General features: G+C 43.1%; 2 protein-coding genes across 4 annotated transcripts; one reads left to right on the forward strand and one right to left on the reverse strand.

Moving 5' to 3' along the window:
• Positions 1-1,835: 1,835 nt before the first annotated feature.
• On the reverse strand, positions 1,836-14,911 carry PUS3 (pseudouridine synthase 3). Of its 3 annotated transcripts, none has more exons than XM_030209021.1 (5): positions 14,825-14,904; positions 10,896-11,388; positions 4,491-5,065; positions 3,822-4,015; positions 1,836-3,516 (listed from the first exon to the last, which is right to left on the reverse strand). In XM_030209021.1, exons 2-5 carry the CDS (start codon positions 11,271-11,273, stop codon positions 3,176-3,178), a joined length of 1,488 nt encoding a protein of 495 aa, XP_030064881.1. In that variant the 5' UTR covers positions 11,274-11,388; positions 14,825-14,904; the 3' UTR covers positions 1,836-3,175. The 3 variants fall into 3 exon arrangements, with proteins under 3 accessions (XP_030064881.1, XP_030064882.1, XP_030064883.1); XM_030209022.1 differs by having other exon boundaries at positions 10,896-11,329; positions 14,825-14,876; XM_030209023.1 differs by lacking the exon at positions 10,896-11,388 and having other exon boundaries at positions 14,825-14,911.
• Positions 14,912-15,030: 119 nt separating this feature from the next.
• On the forward strand, positions 15,031-17,404 carry HYLS1 (HYLS1 centriolar and ciliogenesis associated). Its single transcript, XM_030209801.1, has one exon. It carries the CDS (start codon positions 15,836-15,838, stop codon positions 17,228-17,230), a length of 1,395 nt encoding a protein of 464 aa, XP_030065661.1. The 5' UTR covers positions 15,031-15,835; the 3' UTR covers positions 17,231-17,404.
• Positions 17,405-19,090: the final 1,686 nt, after the last annotated feature.

The following is a 19,090-nucleotide window of genomic DNA, read 5'->3' on the forward strand; positions in this document are numbered from 1 at the left end:
ATGGAGTAAACCCAGGACTGGATCAATCCTGTTGAGCAAATCTAGATCCAGTTGGCAACTTTAGATGTGTGCATCACACCTTTATGGTCAAAAAGGCTACTGTAATTATATGTATATAGAATCCCTGCCTTTTCAATCTGTGTCTGCTTAGTACCCCAGCTTCAACAGATTTTTAACAATGCAGAGGGCATCAGGGATTAGAGAACCAAGCTATGATTGCGGAGAGCACCTCCCCGCCCCCTCAACATCTCATATTTTCATTCTTCTTCCACCAACCACTTAGTCACTGAGCAACCTTAAACAAGTCATTTAACCTCCCTATGCTCAGTGTCAAAATGTGAGCACTGGGAAAGAGGAACATATTGGGAATCATTTACTAATAGTGAGAACAGGTTAATGCTCTTATTTGCTATTATGCAATAGGCCTTAAATGAGCCCTGCTGCAAATAATGCTCGATAATGGCATTAAAGCTCTGTATCAATTGTTCAGCAGCTTCGTGACATTACAAACAAATGAGAAATCATAGTGTCAAGAGAACATTTCCAAAATGACAGACATCTTTATTAAACAAGAAGAAAACTGAAACAAAAATAAATATGAACTTTTTTTTAGAAACAATATCCCCAAATCTGATTTTATCTTTAGGGGAAAAAAAAAACAGGCCCTATTTTCTCCTCCAAAAAGCAAAATAGAATCAGACTTTTACTATCCCAAAGAGAAGTCCTTTAACATTCTATAAGTATCCTTTCCATAATTTTATCACTTTAGATTTCTGGATTTTCTGTTCTGACAGTTCCCGAATCCTCTTCCAAATGGAAGATTTGTTATATTATGGAGGAGACAAGCCACAAAAGAAAGAATCGAGTCTTCCACTTAGGCAGACAATCATACTATTTTAATTTTTGGCTACTTTTCTCTATGGTGTGGCTTTGGAACAAAAGATTTCATGCACTCCAGAATTTTTTCATCACTGCTTTGTGACTTTATAGGATATGTAATGTCTCTTCAATGCTAATAATTAAAAAAAAATTATAGAAAGATAGTAGTATACAGATACAAAAATCAAAACTGGAACATAATTTTTATAAAGTAAAACAGGATGTACTGACACAAAGTGAGATGATGGAAGCATAATTCTATGAGATGGGAATCAAAGCAGTAGCACCACTACCAAAACATTGAAGTTGCTTGTTTCTTGGCTACAGGTATAATTTTAGCACCCCGGTCTTGTTTTCTAACTTTTATCTGCAACTCTTCTACTGAAATCTCTCTTCTGAGTCCTTCAGCTGTTCATGCTTTTGCATGTGTTGTTGTAACGTATGCATGGAGTTCCAACAAAGATCCGCTCCCCACAGTATCGTATTCATGAAATGAACACCAGCATGAGGTGCTAATAACCACTGTTCCCTGTACGTTGAGCAGGAGTCCTCCACCTACAGTCCTGCCAGTGGGGGTTGCTGTTTCACTATCACATATTCAAAAATGAGGGACAGGCAAGCTCTGCTGAACTCCAGAGAACCTTCCTGTCCCTAGCAATTGATACAATATGAAGCACTACCCCCCCCCCCCCCACCACTACTACTCTCAGCAATGCAGTTGGAGGACAACTCTTCAGCTTAGAGGGAACAGTGCTAATAACAATCTGCTGTTCTGTTCTCTGTGCTGTATTCATCCTTTACATACTATTATATGAAAACAGAATGGAGCTATGGTGACCATCAGAACACTATCCCCCAGGTATTCAGATTTGTAATGTCAGAGGCGGCTAAGGAAGAGTTTTCATAAACATATTAAACATATAGCTCCTTATGGAATAAAATTAAAATCAGAGCAATAAAAATAGAGGGGTGTCTTTAATGATTTTGCTTGTATGAACTACAAACTGGATTATCCCAAACATTTTTCTTTTGCTAGTACAACTGTTTAATGTAAACAGCTGACCAACATCAAACAATACTAAACAAGGATGTTAGATTTTATACAAAAAAAGGACTTTGGTTTTCAAATTTCTTATAGTCAGGCACTTCACAATTATGCTTTAATCCAAAAAAAAAAAAAAAAGGTTTTTTTTTAAATTTGTATCTCAAGGCCAAATACTCTCTCGGAAGCATCAACAGGAAAGACTCATGTCTCATCTCTGAGGACATCAACATGGCCAGTCAACATGATAAAGCATTTAGAAAAGCTATTACTATATGTGAGTGGACAAGACAGCTGTCAATACTAGGAAAAGGGATGAATTACCTCTGAACTGGTATCTGGTGAGACATCTAGAAAAGGGTACTGATAAGATGGAGGCAATTAAAAAAAAAGGGTAACCATAATGAGCTATAAGTAAGGTACAGGGTGACCCCAACAGATAAAAATGTTCTCTGTAGGAGAGAAAAAGCTAATATTACAAACATGCAGATATCTTGCAAGTTTCAGTAAGGTATGCGGAGCATTTGCCACAGAATGAGAATGTCAAGGCCAAAGAGATCTCTATACAAATCAGAAGGAAGGGAGGAACAAAAGGAAAGTCTGAAAATGTTTTATGGAAAGGCTAATGAATACCTGAAGCTGACTTTGAGCAGAAGTAGTGAAAACCAAAACAGTAAAAGAATTCATGCATGTTTGGGACAAAGTGAGCCAAGTGGCAAAGCAACGGAAAGAGAATCACACATCAGTTATGATCTTTGAAAGCAAAACAGGTAGACAATGGGTGGACAGACCAAATGGATAATAGTTATTATCTGCCAGACTTTTTGGATGTTTCCAACAGTGCTAATCTAGGACCAGATTCGTCAAAAAAAAAAAAAAGCAGGTTGCCTTGAGGACCATAAGCACAATAATATTGTAGCACTGAATGTGTCCCATACCACTATGATTCATAATAATGCAATGAATTTCTACATACATTGATGTTCAATATTAAAACTGTTTCAGTTTTTGACCCACGGCACATTACTATAGACTTTCAGCGTCTCCTGGCTGTGACCCCCTTGCTTTGTACAAAGTCCTCTTAGAGTTCTGTATTTGATCTTTCTTCCACGGTGACAAGATCACTGTTAAGGCTGACAGTGCATCTTCTCTTCCTCCTCAGGTGCAGCACTGGAGCTCCATGAAAACTGAATAGTGGTAGATCAGGAGAAAAGAGTATGCAGTGTACTGACAAGTGTCTGTACTCATGACATGTCAGGCTGATTCTGAGGAGTTTGTCCACTTCAAGCATAATTTTTTTGTAGGATATTCTGAGTCCCAGTGGCTATCTTCATTACTGGACTTGATGTGGCTCCTTTTTGGCTCCTGATTCTTCCCTTCCTCTGACATTTGCTCTTGTTCCCCACCTTGTAAAGGTCCAAGGCGACCACGGTGTACAAAGTGTTGTATGCGGGACTCAAGACCCTCACAGCGGGGACGCTCCAGTAGCGGCTTATAGGTTCTTGCTCGCACTCCCTCAATGAAAGCACTGGCCTGATTTAGGATAGGGGGATCCAAGTCCTTCCATGAGATCAGTTGACCCTCATCATCCTCTCCTGAAAGAAAGTTATGTTAGCTCACAAAAATTAGAGGAAGTGCTACTTAAGACACTCAGAGCTCCATGTTGTCTGCCTCCTGTCCCCAACACACTGTCCCACCTGCCTCACAATTCATTCACAACTCTCTGCCTCCTTTCCTACTTGGCTCTCTCTGCTCCATTCCTGTCTTCTCTTCCCAAGTACTTTTCTCCCTTCCCATTTCCAGCACTCTGCTTCCCTCCGTCCCCCCCTCCCATCCTTGCAATCTCTTTCATCGTTAACTCACATTCTTATCTTTCACCCTTAGTGGAATCGCATCTTACCTGCTGTTCCTTTGAGGATCCTAGCAAAATCTAGTCCCTGCAGCATGGTGTACAATATTTGTGTCTTCACAGCATGGTTAGCCCATAGCTGCTGTAGATGGGTGACGTTGAACTCTTGGACATCCCTTTCATAGTTCCACTCCACACCCTCAAATTCACAGTTGTACAGAACAAGTGGAAACTCCACTGCCATGCTATGTGGAGCAGAAAGAGTAAACAGAAATAGTTACTGAAAGAAAGAACATAACAACAAAGTGGACTCAAGGCAGGAACTCTATTGCCTGGGGAACAGTGGATGAAATACATCTCCAGGGTCAGATTTAAGATCTCATAAGCAGGACCAGAAGGTGAGGGCAGGGATCCTCCATTGGAGCTTGGCGAGCCGGGGGGGGGGGGGGGGGGGGGGGGAACGGGACACCTTGGAGATTATGAAACACAAATAGGGGTGTTGGGCCACAGTGGTTCCTCTTTAAAGTAGCACCAGTTAACAGTACTAAATTAAATGGGAGAAGATTTTTATTTGGCTAGATACCTGGTGTTTTCAACATTTGGCACCCTAGGCAGTTGCCTATATCAATAACAGAACAGAGGAGATAGAACACGCAGAGAAGTCAGCAGAGATTCAGAAGTCCTCACATTCCCTAGACATGTCCTCTGTATGTATCTCACCTATACTGCGGTTTCTGTGGGTTTTTCTCCACATCCAGTAGCTGGTCGATGATCCCAGGATCCTCCAATCCCTGACCAATCAGAAAAAGGACCGCCACCATACAGCGTACCTGGTGGTAAAGGAATGCTAGTCCTGTGACCTCAAACTGACAAAGCTGGAAGGGACCTGTGGCCCTGACTTCTTCATCTGCTGGTCCCACGTGGACTGCCAGCAAAGTGCGCTGGAAATTCACCACACCATTCCCCACATCCATCTTGCAGAAGTTTCGGAAGTCATGTGTACCTACATATTTCTGTGCAGCGGCATTCATCAGTTCCAGATTCAGCTCTGCCCGTGGGAAGAAGTAACGATAAGTGCGGTGCAGGCAGCTGAAGCGGGCACTGAAGGTGGGCTCTACCAGTGTCCATGCCAGCACACGGATGTCTGGTGGTAGCACACGGTTCAACATGTGAGCATAACGAATCTCCTTGCAGCTATTGCTGCTATGAGGTGTAGTTTCTGTTCCTCCTCCCCCATCACCAGTCTTTACCCCTCTGCCCTCTGCCAGGTTTGAGCGGAGGTCCAGAGAAATTACCTGCAAAAGTATTGGGGAAAGGAGAAAAGATTTCACTAAGGTTAGATGGAAAGGTTTGTTGGAATGTATTGTATTTTTACATGCATTGCCTGTCACCTATTATTTCTCTGTGATTACTCTGTGACCTCTGATGTGAATTACTTAGAGAGGTCACACTGCTATGCAACTTCCTGTGGGGGTTAGATGCAGCAGACACAGCACATGGAGCACATGGAGCTCATGATCTCTCCTAACCTGAGAGGATCTATGGTGGTGTGAGCATCCATTACCATCTAAGCACATGGAAGGAGCTGATAAGACAAATGTATAGTAATATGTAAATATAAGCCTGTCTGATTATAATCTAACTACAAACTGTGAGTAAACAGATGTTTTGTTACTTCAACTTTAAAGTGACTCAGCAGTGAATTATTCAGGGGTGAATGAGAGAGAGAGATGAAGAAAGAAATTAACATTTCTAAAGCTGAAGCTGTGTGTACTAAAATCTGCTAATTATTTACTACAAATAATCCAACAAAAGGGTTATGGGCCCAGGGCCAGGAATTGAAAAAGAAGAGAAATATTACCAGGCAGAAAAAAAAAGGCCACATTTTTCTCTTAAGTTTTAAAGGAAAGATTCAGTCTGTCTCTCTCTCCCCCCACACAGCAGACAGAAGGCTAAGAAAATGGCTGAGGGAAGAAATTCACCATTGTTCTATTCTCTCAAGGTGCCTAGATTAACTGAGTTTAATTATCAGCAGTGGGAATTAAGATTCATATGTCTCCTTCGAGCAAAAAGATTAAATATATGCTTAGACCAAGACAGAACAGCTGAAAATATGGCTGAATGGGACAATGCAAACTATTATGTGAAGTGCATGCTTTTGGAAGCTCTCTCAGAGAAACAAGCCATATTAGTGGAGGGAAAAGATACACCAAAGGACATTTTATATAAACTGAGAACTATGTATGCAACTACATATGCAAAGCAGCAACCAATTTGGTTAGCAGAGTTGAATGAAACCAAATTAAGGGATAAAAGTAAATGTAATGATCACATTATGCATCTTATGTCTTCATTTCAAAAGCTAGAACTTTCTGGAATTCCCATGTGTGATGCATTGAAAAGAGCATTTCTTTTTACCTCACTATCAAAGAAGTTTGATGTTTTTAGGTCTGTAAATGAGGCCATTGAAGGGCAATCTTTTGAACAGACAACATCAAAACTAAGGCAGGAATGCATAATAAATGATTCTGAGGAGATGTGTTCTCAAAGCAAGTCAGAGAGAAATGAAACAAATTTCTTGGCAAAGAACAGAGGAAGGCGGAGCTATGGGAAAACTCCACCCAAGGGCAAGCTGATTTGCTACTCATGTGGAAAGGAGGGACATGTATCTAAATGGTGTAAGGAAACACAAAACACTCCCTCTAGCTCACCTAAGCCAATGCAACTAAAGAATTTTCAAACCAGGAAATGTATGAAGGACAAAGATAAACACAAGGGTTTTCTAATGGCAGAAAAATCTTTGACTATGGTAAATAATAATTCAAATGAAAGTACTTGGATTTTGGATTCAGGGAGCACATGCCATTTAACCAATTGTAAGAATTTCTTTCAGGAAATGTGTCCAGAAGAAGGTATTCTTAAAACTGCAAACGCAGGGACTGCTAAGATCCAAGCAAAAGGTATTGGATTCTTAAAATGCAAAGTGTCTAATGAAGTTAAAGAAATTCCTGTAAGTGATGTCTTGTATATTCCCCAAGCAGTTTGCAATATGCTTAGTGTATCTACATTAGATAAGAAGGGATTTGTGATTCATTTTGAAAACAGTAAGTGCACAATCTCTAAAAATGATGAAGTGTATGCTGAAGCTTTTATGCATAATGATGTTTATAAGCTGAACATTTCAGGTGAAGCCTCACATATGGCGCAAGTAAGGAAGAATGATGGTAAATGTAGTCTGGAAATCTGGCACCGCCGCCTGGGACATCGTGATTCTAAGGTGATCCAGGATCTTCACAGTGGGCAACTAGCCACCGGCATTCAGATAAGTGCAGATGCTGGTAAAATTGAGAAATGCATAGACTGTGTTACTCAAAAAGGTGTGAGACCCTCATTTCCTGAATACACAGGAAATAGGAGTAATAAAGTGCTGGACTTAATACACAGTGACTTATGTGGACCGTTTAATATCCCATCATTGGGAAATAACAGATTTGTGCTAATATTCTTGGATGATTTCTCTAGATATTGTGTGGCCTATTTGCTGAAAGAAAAAAGTCAAGTCACAGACATGCTGAAGAAATACGTAGCCATGGTGAGCAATAAATTTGAAAGAAAACCAAAGGTTCTTCAGACCGACAATGGTGGTGAGTTCACTTCACAAAGCATGCGCACATTTCTAGAACAAGAAGGCATTCAGCATATCACAACAGTAGCTTATACACCAGAGCAAAATTCTGTTGCAGAGAGAAAATTTAGGTCACTTGTGGAAATGACCAGATGTATGCTGTCAGATAGCAATCTCCCTAAAAGACTATGGGGGGAAGCCATTCTCACAGCAGTGTACCTACAAAACAGAATGCCAACTAAAGGCGCTGAGCGCACACCACATGAGACATGGCATGGTAGGAAGCCAAACCTGTCACACATAAGAACATTTGGAAGTACAGCATATGCTCATGTACCAAAGCAAAGAAGGCATAAGCTGGATTCCACAACAGAAAGGGGCATTTTAGTTGGCTATACTCCAGGACACAAAGGATATAGAATTTTGAATCTGAAAACTGGCATTGTTGGCATAAGACATGTTACATATTTTGATGAAAACAAAAGGGTTGATAAAGGCTGGATTATCCCAGATGAGCCTTATCATCCAGAATATGAAACTAGAACCATAATAGACATGCCAGTGTATATAAATGCCATACCAAGGCAGATGTCTGAAAGCAACTCACCTGTATCTAACGAGGAACAGACAGAGGAAGCAGACACAGAAAGGATCATTGAAGAAGACAGTACAGTTGGAGAAGGGGAATCAATTGGAGAAGAACTCTCAGATTTAGAGGATGCGGAAAGGTCAGACCAACCTGTTGTCAGACGCTCATCCAGGGAAAACAAAGGTGTTCCACCCCCAAGACTGTCTTACTTAACAAAGTCAGCAGAAGCTCAAGAGCCCTTAACATGGGATGAGATTGAGAAAATGCCAGCAGAAGAAGCTGCTGAATGGCATAAAGCTGCACAAGAAGAAATTGATGCATTGGATAAAAATAATACTTGGATTCTTACAAAATTACCTCCTGGCAAGAAAGCTATAGGATGCAAATGGGTATTCAAGTTAAAAAGGAATGCACAAGGAAAAGTGGAAAGATATAAAGCCAGATTAGTGGCAAAGGGATATCTTCAAAAATATGGAGAAGATTTTGATGAAGTGTTTGCACCTGTAGTGAAACACACGACAATTAGAACACTTCTGAGCATTGCAGTCTCAAAAGGCATGCAAGTCAACCACATTGATGTGAAAACAGCGTTTCTTCATGGAGATATAACTGAAGACTTGTACATGGAACAGCCAACAGGTTTCATAAATACAAAACAAAGACAGCTAGTGTGTAAATTAAACAAAGGTCTTTATGGATTAAAGCAAAGTGCAAAATGTTGGAATGAAAAATTGCATGAAATATTGACAAATTTAGGATTTAAGCAAGGTGAAGCAGATAAATGCTTGTACACTAGGTGCAGAAATGGACAATATGCATACATTTTAGCTTTTGTTGATGATCTGCTCATTGCAAGCAAAAGTGAGCAAGAGTACAAGGACATTGTAAAGTGTTTAAACCACAATGTTGAGATAAAAGAACTTGGAAATGTGTCATACTATCTTGGTATAGAAATTGAGAAACAAAATGATGGTTCTTATCTTCTAAGCCAGAAGCAGAAAATAAATGAGCTTATTGAAAGTTTAGGTATGCAAGATGCCCAAGTTGTAAGCACTCCCATGATCACTGATTTTCTGAAGGATGAAACAGTAAGAGAACCTTTACCAGATAACATCCAATATAGATCAGCCATACGTAAGCTTTTATATCTAGCTACCACATACAGGGCTGATATAGCAAATGCAGTAGGAATTTTGAGCAGAAGGGTCAGCTCACCTACCAAATCAGATTGGACTGCAGTTAAAAGGATGGTAAGGTATTTAAAGGGTACCATTGATTGTAAATTAAAGATTTCAGCCAATAGTAATCCAAAACTAATATGTTACTGTGATTCAGATTGGGCAGGGGATCATTCTGATTATAAATCCACAAGTGGATATGTGTTTATGTATGGAAATGTACAAATTTCATGGGCCAGTCATAAACAAAGTATTGTGAGTCTGTCTTCTACAGAAGCTGAATATGTGGCCGTATCGGAAGCGTGCAGAGAACTGATGTGGATTGAAAAACTTTTGCTGGATTTCGGAATAGCTGAAAAGAGACCAATCCAGATAATGGAAGATAATCAGAGCTGCATCCGACTGTCACAGAATGACAAGGTTCAGTCACGCACCAAGCACATCGCAACGAAATACCACAACGTGCGAGAGTTGGCGAAAGAAGGGGTCATCAGTCTACACTATTGTCACACCAGTGAGATGACAGCTGACATCATGACCAAACCGTTACCCAGAGAACATTTTGTGAATCTGCGTATAAGCTTGGACTTTGTATGAATAAATAATTGCATGACAGTTATGCATGAGAAGGGGTTTGTTGGAATGTATTGTATTTTTACATGCATTGCCTGTCACCTATTATTTCTCTGTGATTACTCTGTGACCTCTGATGTGAATTACTTAGAGAGGTCACACTGCTATGCAACTTCCTGTGGGGGTTAGATGCAGCAGACACAGCACATGGAGCACATGGAGCTCATGATCTCTCCTAACCTGAGAGGATCTATGGTGGTGTGAGCATCCATTACCATCTAAGCACATGGAAGGAGCTGATAAGACAAATGTATAGTAATATGTAAATATAAGCCTGTCTGATTATAATCTAACTACAAACTGTGAGTAAACAGATGTTTTGTTACTTCAACTTTAAAGTGACTCAGCAGTGAATTATTCAGGGGTGAATGAGAGAGAGATGAAGAAAGAAATTAACATTTCTAAAGCTGAAGCTGTGTGTACTAAAATCTGCTAATTATTTACTACAAATAATCCAACAAGGTTGATCCCCAACAAGGGAGCTCAGAGTCCCAGCCAGATCAGTAGATTCAGTCAAGAGAAGTCCTAGGATATGAGTTCCATTCCCATCGCTACCATGAAGATCCGGGCTCTGATCCCACTCCTACTACCAATCTCAGTATGTGGCAGCTTAGTGGTGTGAGCACAGAGATAATAGCTGTAAAGAAACAACACCTTAGCAGGTCAAAATGCAACTTTTGTTAACAACAATATTTTGTTTCTTCTGACAAGCTGGTGTACATCTGAGCAAAGGTATTGTGGATACAATTTAACTCCCGAGGACAGACATGTATTAATAAAAATCACCACCACACTGGAGCTGCCTGCTTTGGTAGTCCCTGCTAGTCATCTTGTTGCCATTAATATGAAAATAAAAACGTTCATAAAATTATTAATGTTTTTTTGATCAACCCTTAAGCTGTTCTATTTCTGTACCCTGGCTTGTGTGTGAACTTTCTGTTTTCTTTGCTTTGTTCACTCCTGCACTATCTGAAATTTTCATTGCTTCTGTTGCAGATTTCTTTTTCTTTCAAAGGCACAAATCCAGACCATCTGCAAACCTGTGTTCATATCCTGCTTCTACTACAAATCTCACTGACAGAGTGTGCTGTGTTACTCACCTGTCCAAAAGCACTGACACCTTTGTCTGTCCGTCCACATCGGTGGTAGTTGGATGTCTGCCTGCTCTCCACCAACCGAGTCTTAGTCAAGGCCTCAAACAACTTCTCTTCAATCGTGTTGGGAGTGTTTTCCTGGCTCGCAAAGCCTTGATAACCCCATCCCAGGTAGGCAATCTTCAGTGCCACGTGTCTGCGGCTGTAGGCACTGAAGTTAAAGGGGCGCTGCTGGCGCTTCCGGCCTCTCCCACCAGCCATTCTTTTCTCTTCAGTCATAGGCTGTTTTCCCAGCCTTTGGCGGAGAATCTCCACCTCTCTCTCCAGCTCTGCCACTCTGCTTACCAGCTTCTCTCTCTCCAGAATCTCATCATTTGCCATCATCTGCAGCAATTTCTTCTACTAATTGGGACTGGCTGTTGATGGGATCTCCAGGAATCCTAGCAGAAATCCAATAATTTGTTTGATCTTTGAGAACTGAAAAGCTGGAAGTTGCACCCTGAAGAGAGTATTGCGATTGCCATGTTAGTCCACTTGGATATGTGGAAATACAGTAATAAAGTTTACTCCTAGAGGAATTCTGTGCAAAATGTTTCAAAACTCTCCACATCTCTACATAGCTTACAGTGTTCTGCACAGAACTCTCCCATCATAAGGTCTGAATCCCTTCCTGTCTTTTCTCTCCTCAGGCTCCAGCCTACCCCATTCCATCTCTCAGTCCAAATGCAGTTGCCTCTCCCTCTTAGCAAGACCCCTAATTCTGTCTGACCCTAAAGTCTTCTCCCACAACACCCCCAACTCTCATTCTCCCTCCCCCTAGACACCCTCCTCACCTCGATCTTTATCCTCCCCTCCCCACCTTTGTTTCTCTCCCCCACATCACTAACACACTGACAGCTTACTCTCCTCCCCCTCCTTCATCTCCATAGCACACACTCAGCTTTCTTGCCCCCCCATAGAACAAATTCAGATTTCTCCCCCCCCCTTTTTTTTTACTGCACACAATTTCTCAGCTCCCCCTTCTCCACAACACACACACTCAGCTTTCTCAACTCCCTTCATAGCATAAACCCAGCTTTCTCAGCTCCTCCCCCTTCTCTATAGCACACCGTCAGCTTTCTCGACTCCCCCCCCCCCCCCCATAGCACACACTCAGCTTTCTCGGTCCCCCCTTCTCCATAGCACATGCTCAGCCTTCTAGGCTCCCCTCCTTCTCCATAGCACACGCTCAGCTGTCTCTGCCCCCCAACTCCATAGCACATGCTCAGCTTTCTCTGAGCCCCTCTCATCGCCAGAACACACGCTCAGCTTTCTCTGCTCCACCGTCAACACCATAGCACACACTCAGCTTTTTCTGACCCCCCTCCACCCCTATGGCACACACTCAGCCTTGCTAGCTTCCTCCCTCCTCCTATGCCTTTTCAGCCTGCTTCAGTGACCCTCACCGCACCAGCTTAGTCTACCCTCTCTCTCTCTGCCCAATTGTGCGGCAACAGGAGGACCATGACTGTACGTCAAGCCACCCTCTCCTCCAGTGCCACCCTAGGCCTGATGGTTCAAGTGAACCATGCAGGCCTCTGTACAGCCCCATGGTTCAAATGAACAGTTGGGTCTGGGCTAGCAGGGGAGGTGGCGGCCCACTGAGCAGCCATTCACTTCCTCCTTCTCTTGCTGCATGATCTCTATGGAAGAGAAGGAGAGAGATTGAGGAGAGTCTTTGCGTTGTGCAGAATTCCCCCATAAATACAAGATGTAGGCAATGATTTTCTGTTGGACTAATTTAATGTTTGACAAGTTTTTGATATTTATGCTCTCTTCATCAGGTCAGTGAAGAAACACATCACTGGCCCACTACAATAACACAGTTTGATTCCTAGATCAGTGCTTCCCATATTTTTCTTATTTTAGTTCATCTTGTAACACCATCCAGTGGAAAAAAGTGGATTTTTTTAAATTAAGTGAAATTAACTCAATATTTCATTTTAACACTTGACCCCAGACCACTAATATAACAAAAGAATAAACTTCCTCTCTTCTTTCGTAACACAAATCTACTTTTCCTCTCCTCCTTTACCAGCTCCTTTTTCCTAATCACCCAATGAGCAATCAGCATGAGACCTGTCAATGCACACCAGGCTGAAAGCCCATCAACCCGGCTTAAAATCCATTCCTCTCTCTCGCCCCGGCCGACCTTCCAAAAACCTTGATAGTCTAATGGCCTTTTCAGGACAGGAATGATACTGAGTCTCTCCTGCTCTGTAGTCAAAATGGCTGCTAAGACTGCCATGGGAGGTCACGGCAGCTATTTTGAGATTGGAACCAGCATGAAAGCAGGAGCAAGTGAGAATTGCTCCTACCCATACCAGTTCCAGTCTCAAAATGACTGCTGCAACCTTCTGCAGCAGTTGCAACAGCCATTTTGACTACAGAACCAGCAGCAGCAGGAGTAACTTGGGATCTCTCCTGTCCAGAAAAGATCACAAGACCACCATGGCTTTTTGAAGGTAGGCCTGTGGAGGGTGGAGTTGGTAAGAAGACCAGGGAGGCTGGCATAAATTCACAAAAGTCTTGCACAACACAACCACAGCTGGCAGAGACAACAGTGTAGGCCAGAAGTGGGCTTTTGAACATCAGCATGCACAGGGATGCTCAAAGGCCAATCACTACAATTCTTTTATGCAGGCTCGGCTCCCATGGAGGTATGGTAACAGAGGCAAAGGGAAGGGAAAGGAAGGGGGAGGGGGAGGGATGCTGGATATTTTTGCAGCGAGAGGAAGTAGATGCTTAAGACTAGAGGTTACCATGGGGATGGGGCAGGGATGGAAACAAACTTTCTCCCTTGTCATTCTCTACTTTGAAGCCTGTTAATGAACTAGACAGTTATTTATGTTTGAGTGATGCAGATGATATTTTGATTTTTTTGGAAAAACAAGCAAACATGCTGGCCACAACTGGCAAAATTTGCATGGAGAATCCTGTACATTCCTGCTACCAGCACATCTTCTGAGAGACATCTTCTATTGCAGGAAGGACTGTGGAGGACAGAACAGCTAGACTGAATCCTGAGATTGTTTATGACAATCCACAAATTAAAAACTCGTAACAGTGCTTCACTGAGCATATTTCTCCCCACTAGGGCACCCCTGGACATTTTAACAGGATGGATTAGGGTCAGTGTTGCCAGGTGGGCGGTTTTCCACGACCCGCCACGGGAAATTTTTGCCCGCGGCGGGTTGCGGATTTTTGGGCTTGTTTTGTGTCTTTTGGGTGGTTTTTTCGGCTGCGGGGGGCGGGGTTAGTGACGTTTTGGGCGGGGCCGATGATGCAGGGGTGGGGGTGTCAGGGGCGGTGTTTGAGTTTAGGCTGGATTTGGGCTCTGGGTGGGAAAAAAATTTCCCACCTGGCAACCCTGATTAGGGTTCCTTGGGGTAGTAGAAGTCAGCTATTGTTGGGGTTGGGAGGGCAGTAGTGATGGTATTATAGTTGTTGTTGTTATTGTTGTTTTCTATTTGTGATTTATAAACAGTTGCACAGCATATTGTTCCTTTTTATACTTTAATAAAAAGATTTAAACATAAAATCATAAGTGTTCGAGGCTTCTGCAGATGAGGACTGAGCCCACGGGGATGAGGCATGGAAGGAGACAGAACCTGTGGGGAATGGGATGAAGACAGAACCCAAGGGGCCGGGGACAAACGTTATTCCCATGTCATTCTCTACTGGAGACCCTAAAAAAAATACGGAACGAGAGAGAGACCAGAACGGAACAGGCGCAGGCTTAGGCTTGCACGGCTGACTTGGGTCAGCCCCGGCCGCCGTCCAGAACAGACTAAGTATCCTCCAACTCTGCTTGTGATCCTCATAGTTTATCGGCTATTCCCCACCCCTCCTCGAAGAAATATGGGCAATGAGTTTTGACAAACAAAATTTCTTACCTCACGAGAATTGCGACGCAGTTTCCCACACTGCTTCCGGCTAGTTACGGACACGGACGGTAGGAAATTTTTATTGACTGTAGCGTGCTCTAGTCTACTAACTAGCACATTGTTTCACGGAGGCTGCCGGGAGTTGTAGTCCCCCCCCCCCCCTTATTAGGACGCACAGTTCCGTTGGCGACGTTGCGGAAGGTCGTCGTGGCGTTTATGCAATGGAGCCTGTCGGGAGCCGTTAGGAGAAGGCTCCTCCCGCCGTCGAGACCCGGGAATTGGAAGGAGAAAACAAAGGAAAAGAAAAATACCATAAACTGGAGAGAATGGCATGCACAAGAGCTTGGAAGCGATTAAGAAGATAATGCTGCATTCTGGGAGACAGACATTAGCAGGTAGGGTGTGTATCCTCCTGGAAATATGCTACGTGTGAGTTCTGCACTGTGAGGATAACAAGGGAAGAGCTTTGGTTGTGCTGAGTGAAATATAGAGAGGGAACTACCAGAGACAGAGACCCAACTTGCTGTAGAAACTGGGAGACACTCGGAAATAAGCCTGAGAGACTGGTTTCATTGCTTGTGAGAAAAGCCAGAGAGACCGCTTGTGCAGGACTAGGAAGAGAGGTAAGAGACGGCACCTGTTACAGAAAGCCATACGCTCAGGACTGATTGAGAGACAGATAACCGGTGCCTAGGATAAGACGGCAGGAAGGACCCGGCCGAGATCACGGGGATCAGACTAGAAACTGCTGTAAATTACCGTCTTACATACTACAAAGAGATTCAGCATTGATCAACATCTCGCTGTGTAAAAGCTGAGAGGGCGAGCATCGCTTATCTTGCTGCTAAAGGAGATCGCGCTATACTGTTTTCTTCATAAAGGGTGGCTTCTCATTCTGACAAAACGATAGCCAGAACAAGTTCGTAGATCCACAGAATAATCTTCAAACCACTGAGAGACTTTTATTCAGAGCCGAGTCAAACTTACACCCCAGACCTGGACCTTGAGTGGGACAGCAACATGGATCTCTGCCAGAAGTGGAAGCCAGAAAGCAGAACGTACAGGAACCATGACAACAGTCTGGATACTTACCAGAGACAGCAGCAGAAACTAGAAAGAAGGAGAAGCTGCAGCAGCAATGTAGTGCTGGCCCCTGAGGTGACTGAGGAGGAGTTGAGGCATGAGCTTGCTCTCATGGGTTTCAGTCATGTCCCCCAGGAGCGGCTCATGGAATTCAAGCGAGATCTAGAGCAGCTGATGGTACACCAGATGGCGGAACAGGCACCACAGCCCAAGGAAGACCAAAGTTGGGGTTCAAGGAACAGCAAGGAGGGATGGCCAGAACCAACCCAGGCAACCCCTTCCTCTGGGGGATGTACAAGGGCTGAGCCTTCCTGTGGTATAGTCGCCATTGCTGGGAAGGAGGCCTGGGCAGAGCCTCCTACATGGACCAAATCAACCTCAGGAGCTGCCTTCTTCTTTGAAAGGGGTGCAGAAACAGGTATGCTCGGGAGTGTAGATTGCAGTTCTGGAAGAGGGAGATGGAGTACCCTCCCTGCTTGTAGCAGTCCTCCACAGACTAGACCTCTTCAAGGTGCACCTTCCGGTACCAGAGACCAGGCCTGGACCAAGCTCCATGCAGAGATGGATCCAATCCAGCAGACTGGTTCTGCCTTCTTCAAGAACAACACGTGGGTAGGATGTCCAGTAAACAACACTAGAATGGACAGCCATCCTCTGTCCAGCCCATTCAGTGGCAGCCTCTTAAACGCTGATGACAGACAAGTAGCCCCCATTACCACCAAGGAGAGGCCAAGCAGCTGTGGTGGAGACAGTAGCCTTTGTGCCAGCAGTGCTTCCAGAAGCCCCCAGGAGGAGCCAGCAGAAGGGTGGCAAAGGCCAACTATGAAAAGAAAAGTCTTACGGAAGAGTGAGGATGGACGGGTCCAAATCTCTGATGAATCCACAGTCAGTGAGATGGAGTCCGAGGTCTGCTGCGAAGAATCCTGGAATGGTGAATCTGACTCAGAGAGGTTGGAAATGAGTCTTGTGCCCATGTACTTGTGGACTCGGAGACGGGAGCAACAGGACCATGACAGACTCAAATCCTTCATCCGTCCTAGGCTTGTTGGGAACCACCAGAAGAAAACAGATCCTGTGGCTAAATACCAACAGTACAAGAGAGGCTGGGACGCTTTCCAGGCCCCAGGCGAGAAAGATAGGAAAGAACTGCGCTGGGGTATGCGTGAGCAAATGCTGTACAAAGCTCCTCAGCCACATCCTAGGGCATCTCCGGTATATGTCCCCAACAATTATGTGGTGCCTACTGAGAAGAAGAGGTCCACCTTGCGCTGGGGGGTGCGTTATGATCTGGCGAATGGAATCATTCCTCACACCAAGATCTATCCGTCCTAGAGTTGATTTTTTTTCCTAGGCAAGATTTTCTATGCTGCTTAGAAATTTCTCCCACTCTTTGCCCCAAATCTGGCCTTCGTAAGAAGCCTCCTACTCCCTATCCTTTGTCCCTCTAAGAAAAACTCCCAACAGGATCAGTATGCCCCTCTTCTCTACCAGTCCTATGCTTAATTTTCTTTATTTTCTTACAGACCTCATTGGATATTTACCAAAAGGATAACTGATCCTCTCCCCCTTTAGCCACCAGATCTTTACAGTAGATATGCACAATCCCCCAAATTCTATAAATGGCACTCAAAATTGTGCACACAATTTAATTGAGGAACGAGCCAATTTGTGCCGATAATTGAGCGCTAACAATTGGCAATATTTGGTCATTTAAATTTGTGCATGCATCTTGTTGGGCGCTATTCTATAGAGATGCGTGCGTAAAGTTTTTAGTGTGCAACTGAAAAGGAGGTATGGGCGGGTCAAGGGCATTCATTTAAATGCGTGCGGTATTACAGTATACAGGAGATGTGCACCTAATTTTGGCACGAGAATTTACCCAAGTTTCAGTTGGTGTAAATCCTCACACCCAAACTTGGGCATGAATCCTGTCGCTAAGCACTATTCTTCTATAAACGGGTCCCAACTCGGAGCACCATTTTTAGAATAGTGCTCATTTATTTGCGCCCAAATTTGGCCACCATTTGCTGAATCCAGTCCTATGGGCCCAATATTCAAAAGGAACTATCCAGATAACAGCAATTATCTGGATAGTTCCGTTATTCAGTGCTCTCCATTCATATTTAGCGATATTATCCACGTAGTGCTGGGTGGTGTGTGGGCAGAGCAGCAGGTTATGCAGAAAGTGGTGATATTCTGACTGTTAGCTGAATAACTATCCAGATAAAGTCAGGACAGATCAAAAGCTGTTCTAACCTTATCCGGATGGCAGTGGAGCAGTCCACTGGGATACTCAGCACTGCTTGCTATATGGGTAGCAGTGCTGAATCTGTGTTTTACTTAGCTGTCTCAGCTTTTAATAAAAGCACTGACCAACGTGGTTGAATATTGACCTGTATATGCTTTGAGCAGTCTTTTTCTGGAGTGGATCTCCCTTTTAAGACACATAGAGGCGTATTTTCAAAGCACTTAGCCTCCCAAAGTGCTTTGTAAATATGCCTGATAGTTGCACATGATTTTTTTTATGGGGTCTCAAGAGACAAATGACTCCTAAGGTATCCTTAACCATTGATATTCATTGATGGTTCTCAAGGGTTGCAAACAGCTCAGGTTTTAAGGGCATCCCTAATAAATATGCATGGGGTACATCTGTGTGTATACCATTTCCATTAGAAGCAAATCAGTCTTGTATGTTCTTTAATAATATTCTAAACCATTTGCAGCCTTCAAGAACTAGAAGTGAATATCACAGTCCTGTTTCCCCTTTGATTTGCCCTTGCATTGAATTCTGCTTCTGTATCAGGACATCTTTGCCTTCTGGCATCTACCTAAGCAGAGCTGAATGAACAGGAGCTATCATTAATGAAGCAGGCAAATGTTGGTACCACAATGTTCTTATTTCAAAAGACAACATCCAAAGCCGCTCTTCCTAGTCACAAAAAGTATCTATTTTCATTACCTTAATGATGTAAATCTAATACATTGTTATTTAATACCTTTTCATTAAATTAAGATTGTTCTTTGATAACATATACAAGATGAAAAAATAGAGCTATCCACCCCAATGTCAATTGTGTGTGTGGGTTGTCTATATTTCTTTGCTATAAACTCAAATTCCAGAGAAATGAGTAATATATTTTGTGGTGCTTTTCATCCAGTTTCCATAATCCTCTTACTGCTTTTAATGTATGA

Source organism: Microcaecilia unicolor, chromosome 7 (genome assembly GCF_901765095.1).
Source record: "Microcaecilia unicolor chromosome 7, aMicUni1.1, whole genome shotgun sequence".
Lineage (NCBI taxonomy): Eukaryota > Metazoa > Chordata > Amphibia > Gymnophiona > Siphonopidae > Microcaecilia > Microcaecilia unicolor.